The sequence below is a fragment of the Octopus sinensis genome, linkage group LG11, assembly GCF_006345805.1.
Source record: "Octopus sinensis linkage group LG11, ASM634580v1, whole genome shotgun sequence".
In the NCBI taxonomy this organism is placed as follows: Eukaryota; Metazoa; Mollusca; class Cephalopoda; order Octopoda; family Octopodidae; genus Octopus; species Octopus sinensis.
This window is the reverse complement of record NC_043007.1, coordinates 56,948,734-56,965,828: the sequence shown is the minus strand read 5'-3', so window position 1 is coordinate 56,965,828 and position 17,095 is coordinate 56,948,734. Positions and strand designations below refer to the sequence as shown.

Here is a 17,095-nt window from a genome sequence, read left to right as displayed (position 1 = left end):
TTAAAATCAACTGTGTGCTGTGCAGGTACATCGTCTTGTAGTTAGGGGTGTTGGTTTTATGATTTCTGAACCAGGCAGCATATTGTGAGCTTGAGCAAGGCACTTCATTTGATATTGTTCTAACCAAGTGCTGGTGCAGCCCTCCCTCTCTTTTCAGTTGTCACATTCTTGGTGTTTTGAGTCAAAAGCAGGATAGCTGACAAAATTTCTATACCTGCTCATGACTACATAAGTATCTAAAACTATTAATGAGGACATGCATTGTGCTACCAAGTCATATTTGGTTGCATATTTCAGTTTTGATTTGGTTTCTACAGCTGGATGCCCTTCCTAACACCTATCACTTACTGAGTGCATTTTTTCCTCATGTCAGCTCTAGAGAAGTTGTCACGCTTTGATAAGACTAAAGGGTCCTCTCAAACCCACACTTAAAAGTTTCTCTCTCTCTCTCTCTCTATATATATATATATATATATATATATATAATATGTTCCAACCCATGCTAGCATGGAAAGCGGACGTTAAATAATGATGATGATGATGATGTATACATACATACATACATACACATACAGGCATACCTCAACTTAAGTTGTTTCAATTCAAGTCACTTTTGATTATATGTTGGTTTTCAAAAGTAATATATGGAAAAATAAAAATCAAGTCATTTTACTCGATTGGATTTGTAAAATCACTAGAAAACAGTTAAAAGCACATAAAATCATGTTACTGTACAATAAATAAGAATAAAAGCATATAAAATCATTTTAGAATACGTACAGTAAATGTTAAGATACACACCATAAAGTAGTGTAGCTTAGTGAACAAAATCATGAAATCAGTTGTGTCGTCTTATTTATCGGTCTTTTGGAGCTCATATTGCACTGTAGTTCCGATATCTACTGTTAGGCGTCTTTGTCACTCGTGATTCCCACTATTGTATTGAATTCAGATTTGTTTATATCTGTTTGTCGGCTACTTTCTGTTTCTCATTCATTTGTAACTTTATTTTTTGCTCCTATGGCTCCTAAGAAAATTCATAGTGAAAGTGCTAAGCATCATGCTATAATGCTGGAAGCTAAACTAGCTATGATAAAATACCGTGAAAAAGGTGAAAATGTAGTAGCAATTGCATGATCTTTTGGGATGAGTGGGACAACTCTGTCAATGATTGTACATAATAAGGACAAGATTTTAGCACATATCTGAAGCCCCAGTGATGAAGAACACTGTCATCAATAAGAAAAGAGGCAAGATCTTTGAAGAAATGGGAAGTCTTCTTTCTCTTTGGATTGTTAGGTTGAATCGTCAGCGTGCTACTATTAGTCAAGAAATCATTCAAGATTTCAAGTGTTGTCTTTGTTTGAGGACCTGAAAAAAAATACCCAGATAAGAAAGATGTAGAGTTCAAGGTAAGTCAAGGATGATTCATGAGATTTAAGGAGCAAAGTTATAACTCCATTAAGAAGCAAAGTGAAAGTGCATCAGCGGAATTTCCTAATGCATTAAAGAAAATCATCAAAGAAAACAGGTTTGATCCTGAACAGATTTTTAACGTAGACAAAACTGGATTGTATTGGAAAAAATTACCAGACCATTCATTCATTTCCAAGAAAGAGAAAAGGAGAAACCTATTCCAGGCTACTAGGTCTCAAAAGAACGTGTAACTATTATGTTGGGAGGTAATTGTGCAGGAGATTTTAAGTTAAAGCCATTGCTTGTGTATCATGCACACAACCCTTGTGCCCTGAAGAATATACCCTAGGCATCTCTCCCTGTTATATGGCTGGCTAATTCAAAAGCATGGGTTACTGTTGTTGTTTTTGAAGATAATGCTCCTCGCCACCCGCAAAACATCGTAGATTTTGATCCCAATGTTACCGTCATATGCCTCCCTCTGAACACCATGTCTCTTCTGCAGCCAATGGATCAGGGAATAATTGCTATCTTCAAGCGTTACTATATGAAGTGTATGCTGTGGCAAGCAATAGCTGCAACTGATCTTGATGATTCCATCACACTTTGTGACTTTTGGAAGAGATATGATATCTACAAGGCTGTACAGAAGATAGCAGCGGCATGGAAGGATGTACAGAGCGCGGCTATGAACGGTGTATGGAAGAAGCTATGCAAACAATTTGTGAATGATTTTAAGGGGTTTGATAATGTTGCCATCAACAAAATGTTGGTGACTACGAGCAAAGAACTGGAAATGGATTTGGAAGAGAAGGTTTTCACAGATGTATTTGAAAGACAAGTAGCCCCTGACAAACAAGGATTTGATAGTTCTTCATGAGCAGTAAAATAAAAAAGAAGAGGAAGTTTAACCTGACCCACGTCACTTCACCTGTAAGAAAATGCAGCAAGCATTTGCATACATCAAAAAAGGTTTTTCTATGTTCGAGGATATGGACCCAAATGCTCAATGCTTTTCCAAGATTATGGGGGCTTGTCATGAAGCTTTTGCTCCTTATAATGTAATCCTTGAAGAAGAGAAGACAGTTCAAGGAACTTTCAACTGGTTTTTTAAGTGCATTGAACAAGAAGAACAGCCAGAGTCAGCTGTTGATGTTGACAATCCATAGCCGTCTACATCTGTGATGTAAACCACCAAACTGTATGTACATACTGGTAAATTCAAAATAATTTAGTTTTTTTTTTACTATTGCAAAATAATAATTATTACTGAATTTGTTTTTTTAAGCTTAAAAAAGGATTTATTTTACCATGTCTTATTGCAAACCACATTCATAAATAAAGCATCCACGATGTACGGTAAACATTGCCGAATTGTATTTGTCAATTTCGATTACCTTTTTTTTGTTAACTGTACTCTATTAAATAATATAAATTGTAAGCTTAAAATAGGTTTTTATTAATGATATATTATTGAAAATGCATTCATAAATAAAGTACAGAATTGGGAATGGTTATTATCGGTTTAGCCTAAAGACAAGTAAATTCAGTCTAACCTAGAGACAAGTTAATTCGACTTAAGTCGTGTTTCCTAGAACCAATTAATGAAGTAGAGTGAGGTATGCCTCTGTGTGTGTGTGTGTGTGTGTGTGTGTGCATATATATATATATATATATATATATATATATATATACACATACATGAGAGACAGACAGACAATATAAGAGCACACCTTCAAGACAAGTCTGAAGTGCTACTCTAATGTTTAAAACTGCAAATATGTAAATTTTCACTTTGAGCTTTTACATAAACTGGCGTTGAAAGCAGACATGGTACAGAAATAATTGTAACTGATCATTAAAGATTTGTTAAAGTATTTCTTTGTCTTATTATCTGGATTATATAGTGAGAATTTACAAAAAAACAAAATACGAAAACAGGTATGTAAACAACAAACAGATGCATTAGTTTAACGCTCAGGAAGTGAGAAAGTCTTTACTTTTATATTTCAAGCCTACGCTCTTCAATAGAAAAGAACACAGAAATAAACAGCGATAGAAAATAGAAAAAGGTTTAGTAGCTAGCGATCTATCATGGCGAATGCTGGACAGAGGGGTCACACAGGAGAGCTTGGAAGAAGGGGAGATAATAAAGTAGTGGTGATCCCAAAACGAAGGTGTGCATGCATGTGTATGTGAGAGTGTGTATGGAAGGGGGCTGGTGATATTGACAAAAGAGAGGAAAGAGTCTAGATGTTTGCGGGAGAGTGAGGTCGCACTGATACAGTTGTCAATATAATGACCGTATAGTTGGGGAGTGGGACCAGTGAAACTGGAGAATATTTGGGTTTCAATGTAGCCATTGAACAGGTTTGCATAGTTGGTGCCCATTCTCATTCCCATGCCCACTCCTGAGACCTGCTGGTAAAACTCACCCATGAACGAGAAGCAGTTAAGTTAGAGGACAAGTTCATATATATATATATATATATATATATATATATATATGTATGTATGTATATATGTATGTATGTATGTATATATGTATGTATGTATGTATATATGTATGTATGTATGTATATATGTATGTATGTATGTATGTATATATGTATGTATGCATATATGTATGTATATATGTATGTATGCATATATGTATGTATATATGTATGTATGCATATATGTATGTATATATATATATATGCATATATGTATATATGTGTATATATATATATATATATATATGTGGAAGGCGCATGGCTCAGTGGTTAGAGCGTCGAGCTCACGATCGTGAGGTTGTGAGCTCGAATCCCGGACCAGGCTGCATGTTGTGTTCTTGAGCAAGGCACTTTATTTCATGTTACTCCAGTTCACTCAGCTGTAGAAATGAATTGCGATGTCACTGGTGCCAAGCTGTATCGGCCCTTGCCTTTCCCTTGGACAACATCGGTGACGTGGAGACGGGAGGCCGGTATGCATGGGCGACTGCTGGTCTTCCATAAACAACCTTGCCCGGACTTGTGTCTAGGAGGGTAACTTTCTAGGTGCAATCCCATGGTCATTCATGACCGAAGGGGGTCTTTACCCCTTTATATATATCTCTTATTATAAAAGGTAGATTTTATCTGCCTTCCTTTGTCTCTTATAGAAATCTACAATATAGGATTTCTTCAATTACAATTTACCTAGCATTTTTAAGAGTAGAATACATCGGGTCGTGCCAGGTACAGTTTTTCAAATTTCACCCCCAATTAAGCAAAATTTCGAGAAAACTCACATTTTGGTGTGTAAGTGAAGTGCTTTTCTTAGTGTGGGCTACAGCACACACACACACACACACACACACACAAACGGAGCAAACTGCTTCACTCATGCTATCACCCTAATTTCTTCTCCTTTCTCTTTGCAAGTGTGCAACGATTAAAGTGAAAGTATTTATATAAAACGGATGAACTGCTTTACTCATACTATCAACATAATTTCTCATACTTTCTCTTTGCAAGTGTACCTAAAAAAAAAAACACAGCAAACAGAAACAAATAAATACATAACGATTTACTCCTCACACAATTTCTTCAATTAGAGTTTACCTATGATTTTTCAAAGTACTTCCATTCGGTCATGGCATACAAAATTTCTTTCAATTTCACCCCCATTTCAGAAAAAATTCGAGAAAACTAAATATTTTACCATTTCACTCTTTCACTCTGCATATTACTCCCACTTCCTCTTTACACACATAGACATGCAAATATATAACTAAAATTAAAAGCTAACGTGTGTGTGTGTGTGCGTGTGTGTGAGTGTGTGCGTGTGTGTGTGTGTGAGGGTGCGTGTGTGTGTGTGCGTGTGTGTGAGTGTGTGACAGGGATGAGCCAGTCAGACTGGTCATCCTTTTTGCTAGAAGATCACCTATGGTCTTATATGCTACACCACTGGTTTTCAGTTCATATTAATCAAATTAATATTCACAACAAGAAGGACTATTCATTATAATACATCAGTTCCACACATTTACCCTGGTTCCATTTCGGACAACTGCACAAACATTTGCCATTTCACACATGTATGTAAACAAATTCCTTTCTTAAAAATTTTAATTCATTTTCTTTTTCAATTCATACAAAGTTTTTTAGGACGAATATAAGATCTAAAGTATATCCAAGTAGCAGAAAGATCGCCCAAAAGTGTATATAGATATTTAAATGTATTTATATATTCATCTATACACAGATGTATGTATAATGTGAGTCTATATATTTCCATAGACGTAACCATTCACTCCGCACAAAGTTTTTTAGGACGAAAATACGATCTAAAGTTATCTCTAAGTAGCAGAAAGATCGCCCAAAAGTGTATATAGATATATAAATGTATTTATATATTCATCTATGCACACATGTATGTATAATGTGCGTGTATATATTTCCATAGAGGTAACCATTCAATCCATACAAAGTTTTTTAGGACGAAAATCTTTATATATAAAAGAAAGGTTGTGTGTCTGTCTACTCCGATTTAGATTCCTAACTACTCCCACATTTTGCGATGCAGTTTAACCAAAACCGGGTATCTTATAGTCGTGATTCATATCGACCCTTTCTGGGTATTAGCGCGTGTCTACGATGAGTCTACGATTTTACAAATAATTTACCATAATTTTTTTCCATTTTAATGCATATTTTTTTTAATAAAGGGAAGTAACTCTCAAACTTCACACCAATATGCATGCTCATATGCAACGTAATATCACATCAGCAGCATTTCCTCACACCCTCCTTGCACTTGGCGAAGGCAAAATACCAGGGGATGAAAATGGTAATATTGCCATCGATTCCATTTGTACCATTGTTAAGACGCCTTCTGATCTCAGAGATTCAGTGTTCCCAGATCTACAAGCTAATTATCAGAATATGGATTGGATTGGCAAAAAGGCTATACTGGCCCCGAGGAATAAAACTGTTCACCATATTAATGATGAAATGCTAAAACTCATTCCTGGGGAAGTCTATGTATATCAGTCTATCGATACAACTCCTGACCCAGAGGACGTCATCAACTATCCAATAGAGGTACTCAATTCCTTTGAGCACCCCGGACTACCACCACACTTTCTCAAACTTAAAGTTGGTGCCCCTATAATGCTCATCAGAAATTTGGTTCCCCCAAAACAATGCAATGGCACATGTTTTATCGCTAAGTCCTTATCTCCCACCGTAAACTTATATCAATATTTGCCTGAATAATCATCATAATTCAGTGCAATCATTAACAGTACTTTCAAGCAATTCAGCCCCAAGCAACGCCGGGCAATTCTGCTAGTCACTTTCTAATCTCCTTTCCAACACACACAATGTGAGATACAGGTCTTTTTCTGTAAGCAGAACTGTTTTCTAGGACTGAATGCAAGTCATTTTCTGCTGATTTTATTACACTTAACACATTGAACATTTAACAACAGAGAAATATGTGAAGACTGGGCACTGGAACATGTTGTCCTGGATCATTTGAATGTTATTATCTTACGGACAGTTGTATTCACACCATTACTGAGTCTCATGAACACACACATCTCTATATATATAAATGGCAAAATGTCTGCATGTGTGTCCTTTATACAAATCCATAACTTTTCAGTTAGAGGGCTCGCACTTTCTATGGTCATTCAAAACCATCCAAAGGTGGTCGTGCACATCTTTGCATTTCCTCAGTCACCCCGCAAAGCCATTCAAAAATCAATAGAATTGACTTTTTTGTGAATTTTCTATCCAAAACCCAATCAAAATGCCTGAAACTTGATACGCCAATTGAATGCCAGCTATCTGTATGTGATTGGTCAGAAATTTGGACAGTACTCATGTGTATGTGCACATGCACGCAGCTGTATATGTATGCACTAGCATTATGACCCGGCAACGCCGGGTCGTAGTGCTAGTATATATATATATGTATGTATGTATGTATGCATATATGTATGTATATATATATATATATATATATATATATATATATATGTATGTATGTATGCATATATGTATGTATGTATGCATATATGTATGTATGTATGCATATATGTATGTATGTATGCATATATGTATGTATGTATGCATATATGTATGTATGTATGCATATATGTATGTATGTATGCATATATGTATGTATGTATGCATATATGTATGTATATATATATATATGTATGTATGCATATATGTATGTATATAATATATATATATATATATATATATATATATGTATGTATGTATCTATGTATATATATATATGTATGTATGTATCTATGTATATATATATATGTATGTATGTATCTATGTATATATATATATGTATGTATGTATCTATGTATATATATATATGTATGTATGTATCTATGTATATATATATATGTATGTATGTATCTATGTATATATATATATATGTATGTATGTATCTATGTATATATATATATATGTATGTATGTATCTATGTATATATATATATATATATATATATATGTATGTATGTATCTACTTCCTTCCCAAGATCCATAAACCCTCTAATCCTGGCCGTCCCATAGTCTCTGCCTGTAATTGCCCCACTGAACTCATCTCCCTATACCTCGACCGCATCATGTCCCCCTTAGTCGCAGCCCTCCCATCCCACATACACGACACCAACCACGCCCTCCGTCTCTTCAATTCCTTTTCCTTCCCTTCCAGCCCCTCACACCTCCTCTTCACTTTAGATGTAAAATCCCTGTACACAGTGATTCCCCACAATGACGGTCTCCTAGCCCTCCAACACTTCCTCGACCGTCGTCCCGACCCCACCCCAGCACCCCCACCCTTCTCCGTTGGCTGAGCTCTTCCTCACCCTCAATTGCTTCACGTTCGCCGGGGAAACGTACCAACAGGTGTCCGGGGTCGCGATGGGAACTAGGATGGGCCCCAATTTCGCCAATCTCTTTCTTGGCTACATTGAGGCCCAAGTGTTCTCCCAGTTCTCTGGGCCGACCCCCGAACTATACGGTCGCTATATCGACGACTGCGTAGGTGCCACCTCCCTTTCCCGCGAACTTCTCTGCCAATTCATCTCTTTCCTTTCCAACTTTCACCCCTCTCTTCAATTCACCTCCACCATCTCCAACACCTCTGTCAACTTCCTTGACATCTCTCTCCGCATCGATCACCCCTCCAGCTCTCTCACCACCACCGCCTTTTTTAAACCTACGGATTCCCACCTCTATCTCAACTTCTCTTCCTCCCACCCCTTCCACACCAAACGAGCCATCCCCTACTCCCAGTTCCTCCGCCTCCGACGTTTGTGCAGCCGCGACCAGGATTTCGAGACCCAATCTCAATACCTGGCCCGCATGTTCAGACTCCGAGGTTACCCACCCATACTCCTCTCTGATGCCCTCACCCGCGCCCGTCGCATCGACCGCACTACTGCCCTGTCTCCTTCCCCCCGCCCACCCCCCAACCGCACCCCCTTCCCCTCCTTTTCCACCCCTCTACCCTACCCCTTCGTCGCAAGATACTACGTGCCTTCCGTCGCCTCCAGCTTGATCCCACCACCCGCCCCATTTTCCCTAACTACCCCTGTCCTCTTTCAAACGAGCCCGCAATCTGCGTGACCTCCTGGTCCACAGCACCCTCTCTCCTTCCCCCTCAGCCCCACACGGATCATTCCCTTGCTCTAGATCCCGTTGCAACACTTGCCCCTTCATCACCAACACCACCGCTGTCACCGGCTCCAACCTGCACACTGTACGCATTAGGCACTCTTTTACGTGCACCTCGTCTGACCTTATTTACTGCATTAAATGCAACCTATGCGGGATGCTGTATGTAGGACAGACGGGACGCCGGTTGTCCGACCGTTTCACTGACACTTGAGGGACGTTCGCCTACACTCTCTTTCTCCCGTCGCACGCCACTTCCGCTCGGCCCCATTCCCTAGATGACATCTCAGTGTTTGGTCTCGCCCCCCACCATGGTCGCCCACTTTCCAGGCTCCACTTGGAGCAACGCTACATCTTCACCCTACAAACTACCACCCCCCACGGACTTAACACAGCCCCCTCCTCTTGAGATCGGTTTTTTTTTTTTTTTTTTTTTTTGTGGACACACCACTCACACACACCCACCCACCTACCTCCCACACGCCTGTTCACACACACACACATACGTAGACCCATCTACGTACATACATTCACACATTTAATCACACAAACTTACAGACATACTAACACACACTAACATACAAACCAACATGCACATACACACACACATACATACATACGCACACACATACATACTTACACACACACACACACACACAGACATACATACACACATACACACACATATACATACGCATACATACACACACACTCACACACACACACACCGCACGTACATACTTCACACACACACATGCAAACATACATGTAGGCACATACATACATACATACCTACACATGCACACCCTTACACTGAATGCACACACACATACACCTTTTTGCATCCAGGCAGCCCCCCTCTTTTCTGCTTTCCGGTTTTTGGCTGATGGATCCTCGGTTCCCGCGTAGCGGGGCGTTCGAGGGCCTTTGCGCTCGCGCGCCTTGGCGCGCGCTGGGGGCTTGGTCGGCCCCTTGGGCTTGCGTTGTACTGCTTGTGCGTTGTGTGCGTGGGCGCGCTTCGTGTGTGTGGCTTGCTTCGGATGTGCGCGTGCGTATGTATGCATACATACCCACACACTCGCATGCATCCCTACCCACATACATACACGCACACCTACTCACACACACACATACACACACATACCTGCACACACACACACACATACATACATACACATACATACCTACTTCAGACATACACACACACAGACATACACCCATACACTCACACTCACACGCATACACACACACACATACACACGCACACGTACACATACACACACACACACACCTACATACATACATTACACTTGTATACACACACACTTACATTCATACACACACACACCTACACAGCCATACCCTCACTCAGACACACACATCTACCTACACACACACACACAACACACACGGACACACACCCATACATACATCTACACACACACGCCTACACACATACATACACACATACATAAACACCACACATACACATATACACACATACGCACACCACATATACTTATACACATGCACACACACACACATACATACATACACCCATACACATACACCACACATACCCACATACTCCTATACGCACATACATACACACAGACATACACACATACACACTCACACAAACATACACACACATACTTACACACACACTCACCTGCACGCGCACACACATGCATGACAAACACCCATACACTCACACTCACATACGCACACACCAACATAAACACGCACACGCACACACACACCTACACTCCCACACCCATACACACGCACCTACATACACACACGCACGCATACACACGCATACACACATACATTACACACGTACAGACACACCTACATACACATGCATACACACACACACACAAACATGCACGGACACACCCAGACATACACACATACACCTATATACACACGCCACGCCCACACACTACATACACACACATATACACACGCCCACACACCTACATACACACACATACATACACACACATACACGGACACACCCATACATACTTACATACATACACCTATACACACACGCCCACACACCTACATACACACACATGCATACACACACACACACATGTACGCACACACACACACATATACGCACATACATATATACCCACACACATGCACACACACACACACACATACGCACATGCATGCACACGCGCACACCTACACGCATACACACACACACACGCACGTACACATACATACATACACACACGCATACATACACCCATACACATACATGCATCCTACACACACATACATACACACTCACACATACATACACACACACCCACTCACTCACACACCTGTATGTACGCGCACACACATGCACATACACACACTTCCCCACACCCACACGTACATACATACACACTCACACACATACACACACACACACCACACACACGGACATACATCTATGCACACACATACATACACACATACTCACATACATTCATCGGACACACTGCCACCCGACATACACACAGACACACTCACACATCCACACACATACATACTTACGCACATACTCGCAGGCTCGCGCACGCACGCGCTTGCGCCGGTTCGCGTACGCATACGCTCCGCAGGCACCTCGCTCTTGGAACCGACAGACCTCCCGCCCGTTCCTGGGACCGTCGCGTGTCGTTGGGTTTTCCCACGCCCGCCTCCGCGGGACCACTCTTCCATCTTCCCCTCAGCTGGAGTCTTTTCCCTAACCCCCCCCCCCCTTTTTTCGTTACACACACGCGCACACATATACACACATTGCTTAAATATATACATTACTCTTACACACATTCAATCTACTCGCCATTTATACCACCACGACACTGGACACACACACACACTACTACTCAACAAACGCTGGCACGCTACATACGCCCCCACCCTTCCCCTCCCTCCCTTCCTCCTTCCTTCTTTTTCTTACTACTGACCTTTGTCTGCTAAGCTGACCACTATCTCGCCCTACCTCACACGCCTACACACAGACGCACACACTAACACACACATATATATTTTTTTGTTTTTCATCTCGCCTCACACACACACATACACACGCACACGCACACACTCACACATACACACACATCTGTTGCGTTACCAACCTTGTCTCCACTCTTTTGCCTTTAAAAACCCACTTTGCTCTGTTTTCGTAAACATCCGCCTTTCACCATGTGCAACTCGTAAACACCAGTCGTCTTTTTTCTCTTTCCCTGTTGCCCGCTCTGGGATCTTTCTTTCCTCTCTCTTCCTTCTTTATGTTTCCGACGAAGAGCTCCGCTCGAAACGTCATACCTCCCTGCTTCCTTTTCCTGAGCGCCTATTAATAATAATACTGTAATTGTTCCATTGTTGTTGTTTTTTTGTTTCCCGTTTGGATTAAAATTATATATATATATATATGTATGTATGTATCTATGTATATATATATATATGTATGTATGTATCTATGTATATAATATATATATATATGTATGTATGTATCTATGTATATATATATATATATATATATATATATATGCATATATGTATGTATGTATGTATGTATATGTATATATAATATATATATCTATATATATATATTATGCATATATATATATGCATATATGTATCTATCTATGTATATATATGTATATATATCTATATATATATATATATATATATATATATATATAATATATATATCGATACAATAATTGTTTCTTGTCAGGAACAAAAAAAGGTTTAATAGGACTGCAATAGAAGTGCTCTATTGGAAAGAGAAAAAATATCAACACTAAAATCATTGAACAAGCAAATACAAAGTCAACCGCATGTCATTTCATAATTCGAACATTTAATTATAGAATAAACATATAACCCGCAAGATGGAACAAAATCATATATACAGCACATAATAATAATAATATGGTATGGTGCGAGAAAAATTCTTATCATTAAAACTTAGAATTAATATTCTAGTGATTCAAAGAGAATACAATTATAAAAGGACTTAGAAAGCAAAATATAATATAAGTAATATATAAAAATATATATTTTTTTAAATCTTGATATCATCTACGACAGTAACTCTAGGGTAGTAAACTTCTTGGACGTTACCTTGTGTCTTAATACCGGTCTATACTATCCCTTTCGTAAGACTAATAAATCGATAGCATATATCAATGTGTCATCCAATCATCCGAAATCCACAATAGATAGTATCATAACTGCGATTTCAACTAGAATATCCAATTTATCTGCGAACGAAGAGATTTTTGAGCAACATGCACCAGTGTATAATAATGCCCTAAGTTTAAGTGGTTTCAAGTCTAAAATATTCTATATCCTTAATACTAGACTAAAAAACAGGATGGCTGGTTTGCCAATTGATCAAGTTGCAATTACTACAGATAAATACAATAATAAATACTGTAATAATAATAGGTTTTTGAATAATAATTATAATAATAATAATACGTCTAGGAATAATAAAAGGCCTTTAAATAATAATAATATGTTTAGGAATAATAATATGTTTAGGGATAACAGCAGTAAGGGTAGGTATAAGGAAATTAAAAATCCTGATAAGAAGTTAAACAAAACAGGAAGCTCACGGCCTAGAATAAGGGAAGTTATTTGGTTTGCTCCCCCTTTCTCCCTTAGAGTAAGGAATTTACCAAAACAATTTTTTAAGATTCTGAAGGAGAACTTCCCAAAGGACCACAAATATTATAGCATCTGCAATAAGTCGACAATAAAATTCTCCTATTCTGTAATGCCTAACTTTGCTTCCATCATTGCTTCAATCAATAGAAGCAAGCTTACTAGGTGGAACGACAGAAAAAGTTCCTTTGAGGATGACCAAGGAAATGTGGTTGATAATCCTGTAAAGCTGAGTACCAAAGCTATAAATGGTCTACCTTTACCGGACTCATCGAACCCATATAATAAGGGTAGTTTAGAGGGAAGGAATGAGCGAAACCCGTCTGGAACTGGAGATAAAATAAGTAAAGATAATAATAGGAAAAAAATTAGGAAAGGCCCCGAAAAGACATGTAACTGTAGGAAACCCAAATTATGTCCTTTGGGTGGTTCATGTCTGGTCACCAACGTAATATATAAATGTGTAGTTAGGGATGTAGATTATCTAAACAAATTTTATATAGGTAGTACGATGGATTTTAAGGCGCGATATAGGTCACACATGAGCTCTTTTACTAATGAAAAATACTTTAACTCAACTACACTTGCATCGCATATACACAACCTGAGAAAGAACAATAAGAATTATTTCCTAGAATGGTCCATCATTTCTAAAATCCCAAACTTCAAGAGAAATATCAGCAAGTGTAGGCTATGCATAAGGGAATCACTTACCATCCTTAGGTGTTATGGACCGCACATTCTGAATAAATTTACGGACGTGATCCCCTTTTGCGTACATAAATTTTCTTCTACATTCCTGAAAATCTACAGGAATAAAATAAATTGTAGTAAGTAATGGATTTACGAAAAGATAAGTTGTAAAAAAATAAAAATAACTGATTTAGATATTGCAGGATTTGAAACCTCGAAGGCTCAATTTAATTTAATTTAATTTTAACCCAATTAATTCAGTTTAATTTAGTTAAGTAAACCCATTCTTTTTGAGTATATAGAAAGTAAATAAATTGAAAAATAAAAGTATTTAAGTTTTGCAGGATTTGAAACCACGGAGGCTCTTTTTAAGTCAATTTAGTTCAATTTTAATTAATTGGAATTAATTTTGATTTGAAATTTTTTTTTTTTTTTTTTACCCCGCTTCCTCTACTGATTTAAAAGAAAAAATTCTTCACTGCTTCGTCTTTTGGGCTATCCCTGCATGAATACCCAGTCTGTGTTTGTCATTTTGCTGTTTATTACCGGTTTGTGAATTTAACTATTGTTGCTTTGTTTTACATATTGTGTATTTTGGGTAAAAACTGTCAGTAGCCTTCGCTATGTATTTAATTCCCCCCTGCGGGGGAATTGTTTTGAAACAATTGTTGTGAAACAGTTTAAAACATACACAAAAGGCCTGTGAAGCCAAAATTTTTGAAGGCTTGTCAAAGCCAATTGAAAAGGCTTGTAAAGCCACATCTAGAGATGGAGACTCCTATCTCATACTCACCTGTATCAGGTGAAGAAAGTTCACCGACGGTGACGCCAGAAAAAGAAGAGGCCCCAGCGAAGAAGTTCGCAGAAGTTGCAGGAAAAAAAACAAAAGAAAATCAACACAGATAAGAGCAACTTAGAAAAGTATGAAGCACTTTTGAAAAAGGAAGGAAATGAAATAGCAGTGGAATCAGACGTCAGGAAGAAAGAAGAAGTAGAAAAAAAAAGGATTATCTACAAGACATACAATACAACGATGAAAAGCATTCAAAGAGTGGAGGAAAAAAAAATAGAGGATTGTCTGAAGACAATAAGGAAAGACATTACGTATATAAACCGTGGCAGAAAGTTTGGAACAGTTGAGGTGAGGTTTAGGACTGAGGAGATAGCCAAGAAGCTATCGACCGAACCTCAAAAAGCGGAGAATATAGTCCTTCTTCCCCTGTACAGAGGCAGAAGGACCTCAAAAATATTAATGAAAAATATTCCGCCAGAGGCGGACGCCACGTGCCTGGTGGCGGCAGTGATGTTGAGCCTGGAGGACAAGATCACTATCCTCCAGGCTACAGTAGAGGAGGAGGGGTTTTGGCAAGGCCAATGTATCACAATGGCGATTCAGGCGGAGGTCCAAACATTAGAAGAAATACCGGAGATATTGAGGCTCAGTGAGGAGGAGAGGGTGCTAGTGTTTGTGGAGGGCAGAAAGCCGAGGTGCTTCGGCTGCGGTAAAAAGGGGCACGTAAGAGCGGAGTGCCAACCTAAACCGCAGGAAGCAGCACCGCCGGAAAAAGAGAAAACAGAAGAGAAAACACCAGAAACTACAGAAACCAAAGAGGTAGCAGAAGCAACAAGTGGCGAAGAAAAGGAAAAAGAGGAGGGGTGGTCAAAAATTACCAAAAAAAACCGGAAAACAGAAACCACCCCTCAGAAGGAGAACCAAAAAAAGAGGAAAGAAGCGACTAATACATTTATGGCCATTAAGGCTACCAACAACAGGCTAGTTAATGTTTTGGCAGCCATGGCCAAAGTGGAAAAAATGAAAAAAACAAAAGACTGTATTGTTTATAAGATAGGCCGGAAGGATTACGGACGGATAAAATCCGAATTCTTTCACGACGTGGGCCCTCTGAGATTGGACATATCTCCATATTTATACGAGGGTCTGCGTCGGACTCCCCCACGAGCCAAGGAGAAAAAATAAAAGCGAAAAAGACGACGAAAAACAAGTCAAACAAGTCGAACCACTGATATAAGGTAAGCTATGGATTGCATTTATGTTGGCTGTTTAAATGTGCGCGGCCTGGGATCAAGCGGGAAGCAAGGTCGCTTCCTTAATGATATCAGGTCACGTAATTTGGATGTTATTGTTGCTACAGAAACCCGGTTAAAGGGGCCAAGAGGTCTACTCCCGCTGTTTGACGGCTACGAGAGTTTTTTCTCTCTGGCCAGTCCTACAGGCGGGGGTGGGGTGTTGGTCCTATTAAAAAGAAAGCGGGTTTTTGAGAAAAAGTTAATTTTTTCAGACCCAGAAGGTAGGCTGGTCGTCATGGATTTGACGTTCAGTAACGGTAAAGTTATCAGACTGGTTGCAATTTACGCACCCAACCAAAAGGGGCAAAGTGATTATTTTTGTGAACTAGAAAACTTTCTTGGTACTTCACATTCATTAGTTGTGCTAGGAGACTTTAACACAATTTGCAAAGCGGATGTAGATTGTGTTGGCTCGCGTTCAGATAGAAAAGGTAACAGTGGCTTCATGGATCTGCTAAGCCGCTTTGAGCTAGCAGATCCTTATAGGTTGGAATTTCCAAACGCTCCATTGTGGACATGGTCAAACAGCGACGGATC

General features: G+C 39.2%; 3 protein-coding genes across 11 annotated transcripts in view; 2 read left to right on the top strand and 1 right to left on the bottom strand.

Annotated features, from left to right (window-relative positions):
• The window catches only part of LOC115217296 (formin-2), a 160,060-nt gene that overhangs the window by 51,339 nt on the left and 91,626 nt on the right, over window positions 1-17,095 (top strand). The gene's annotated exons all lie outside the window — the stretch shown is intronic.
• Window positions 1-17,095, bottom strand: part of LOC115217412 (serine-rich adhesin for platelets) — a 137,981-nt gene that overhangs the window by 112,870 nt on the left and 8,016 nt on the right. The gene's annotated exons all lie outside the window — the stretch shown is intronic.
• Window positions 974-2,305, top strand: LOC118765437 (tigger transposable element-derived protein 1-like). The gene is made up of 2 exons (XM_036507514.1): window positions 974-1,048; window positions 1,938-2,305. The coding sequence occupies exons 1-2, from the start codon at window positions 1,021-1,023 to the stop codon at window positions 2,294-2,296; spliced, it is 387 nt and encodes a 128-aa protein (XP_036363407.1). The 5' UTR covers window positions 974-1,020; the 3' UTR covers window positions 2,297-2,305.

Bases quoted from the DNA above. Each gene is read 5' to 3' on its own strand.
- LOC118765437 (XM_036507514.1), top strand. From the start codon at position 1,021: ATGGCTCCTAAGAAAATTCATAGTGAAA. The intron at 1,049-1,937 runs GTGCTAAGCATC...TGGATCAGGGAA, and splicing joins TAAGAAAATTCATAGTGAAA to TAATTGCTATCTTCAAGCGT.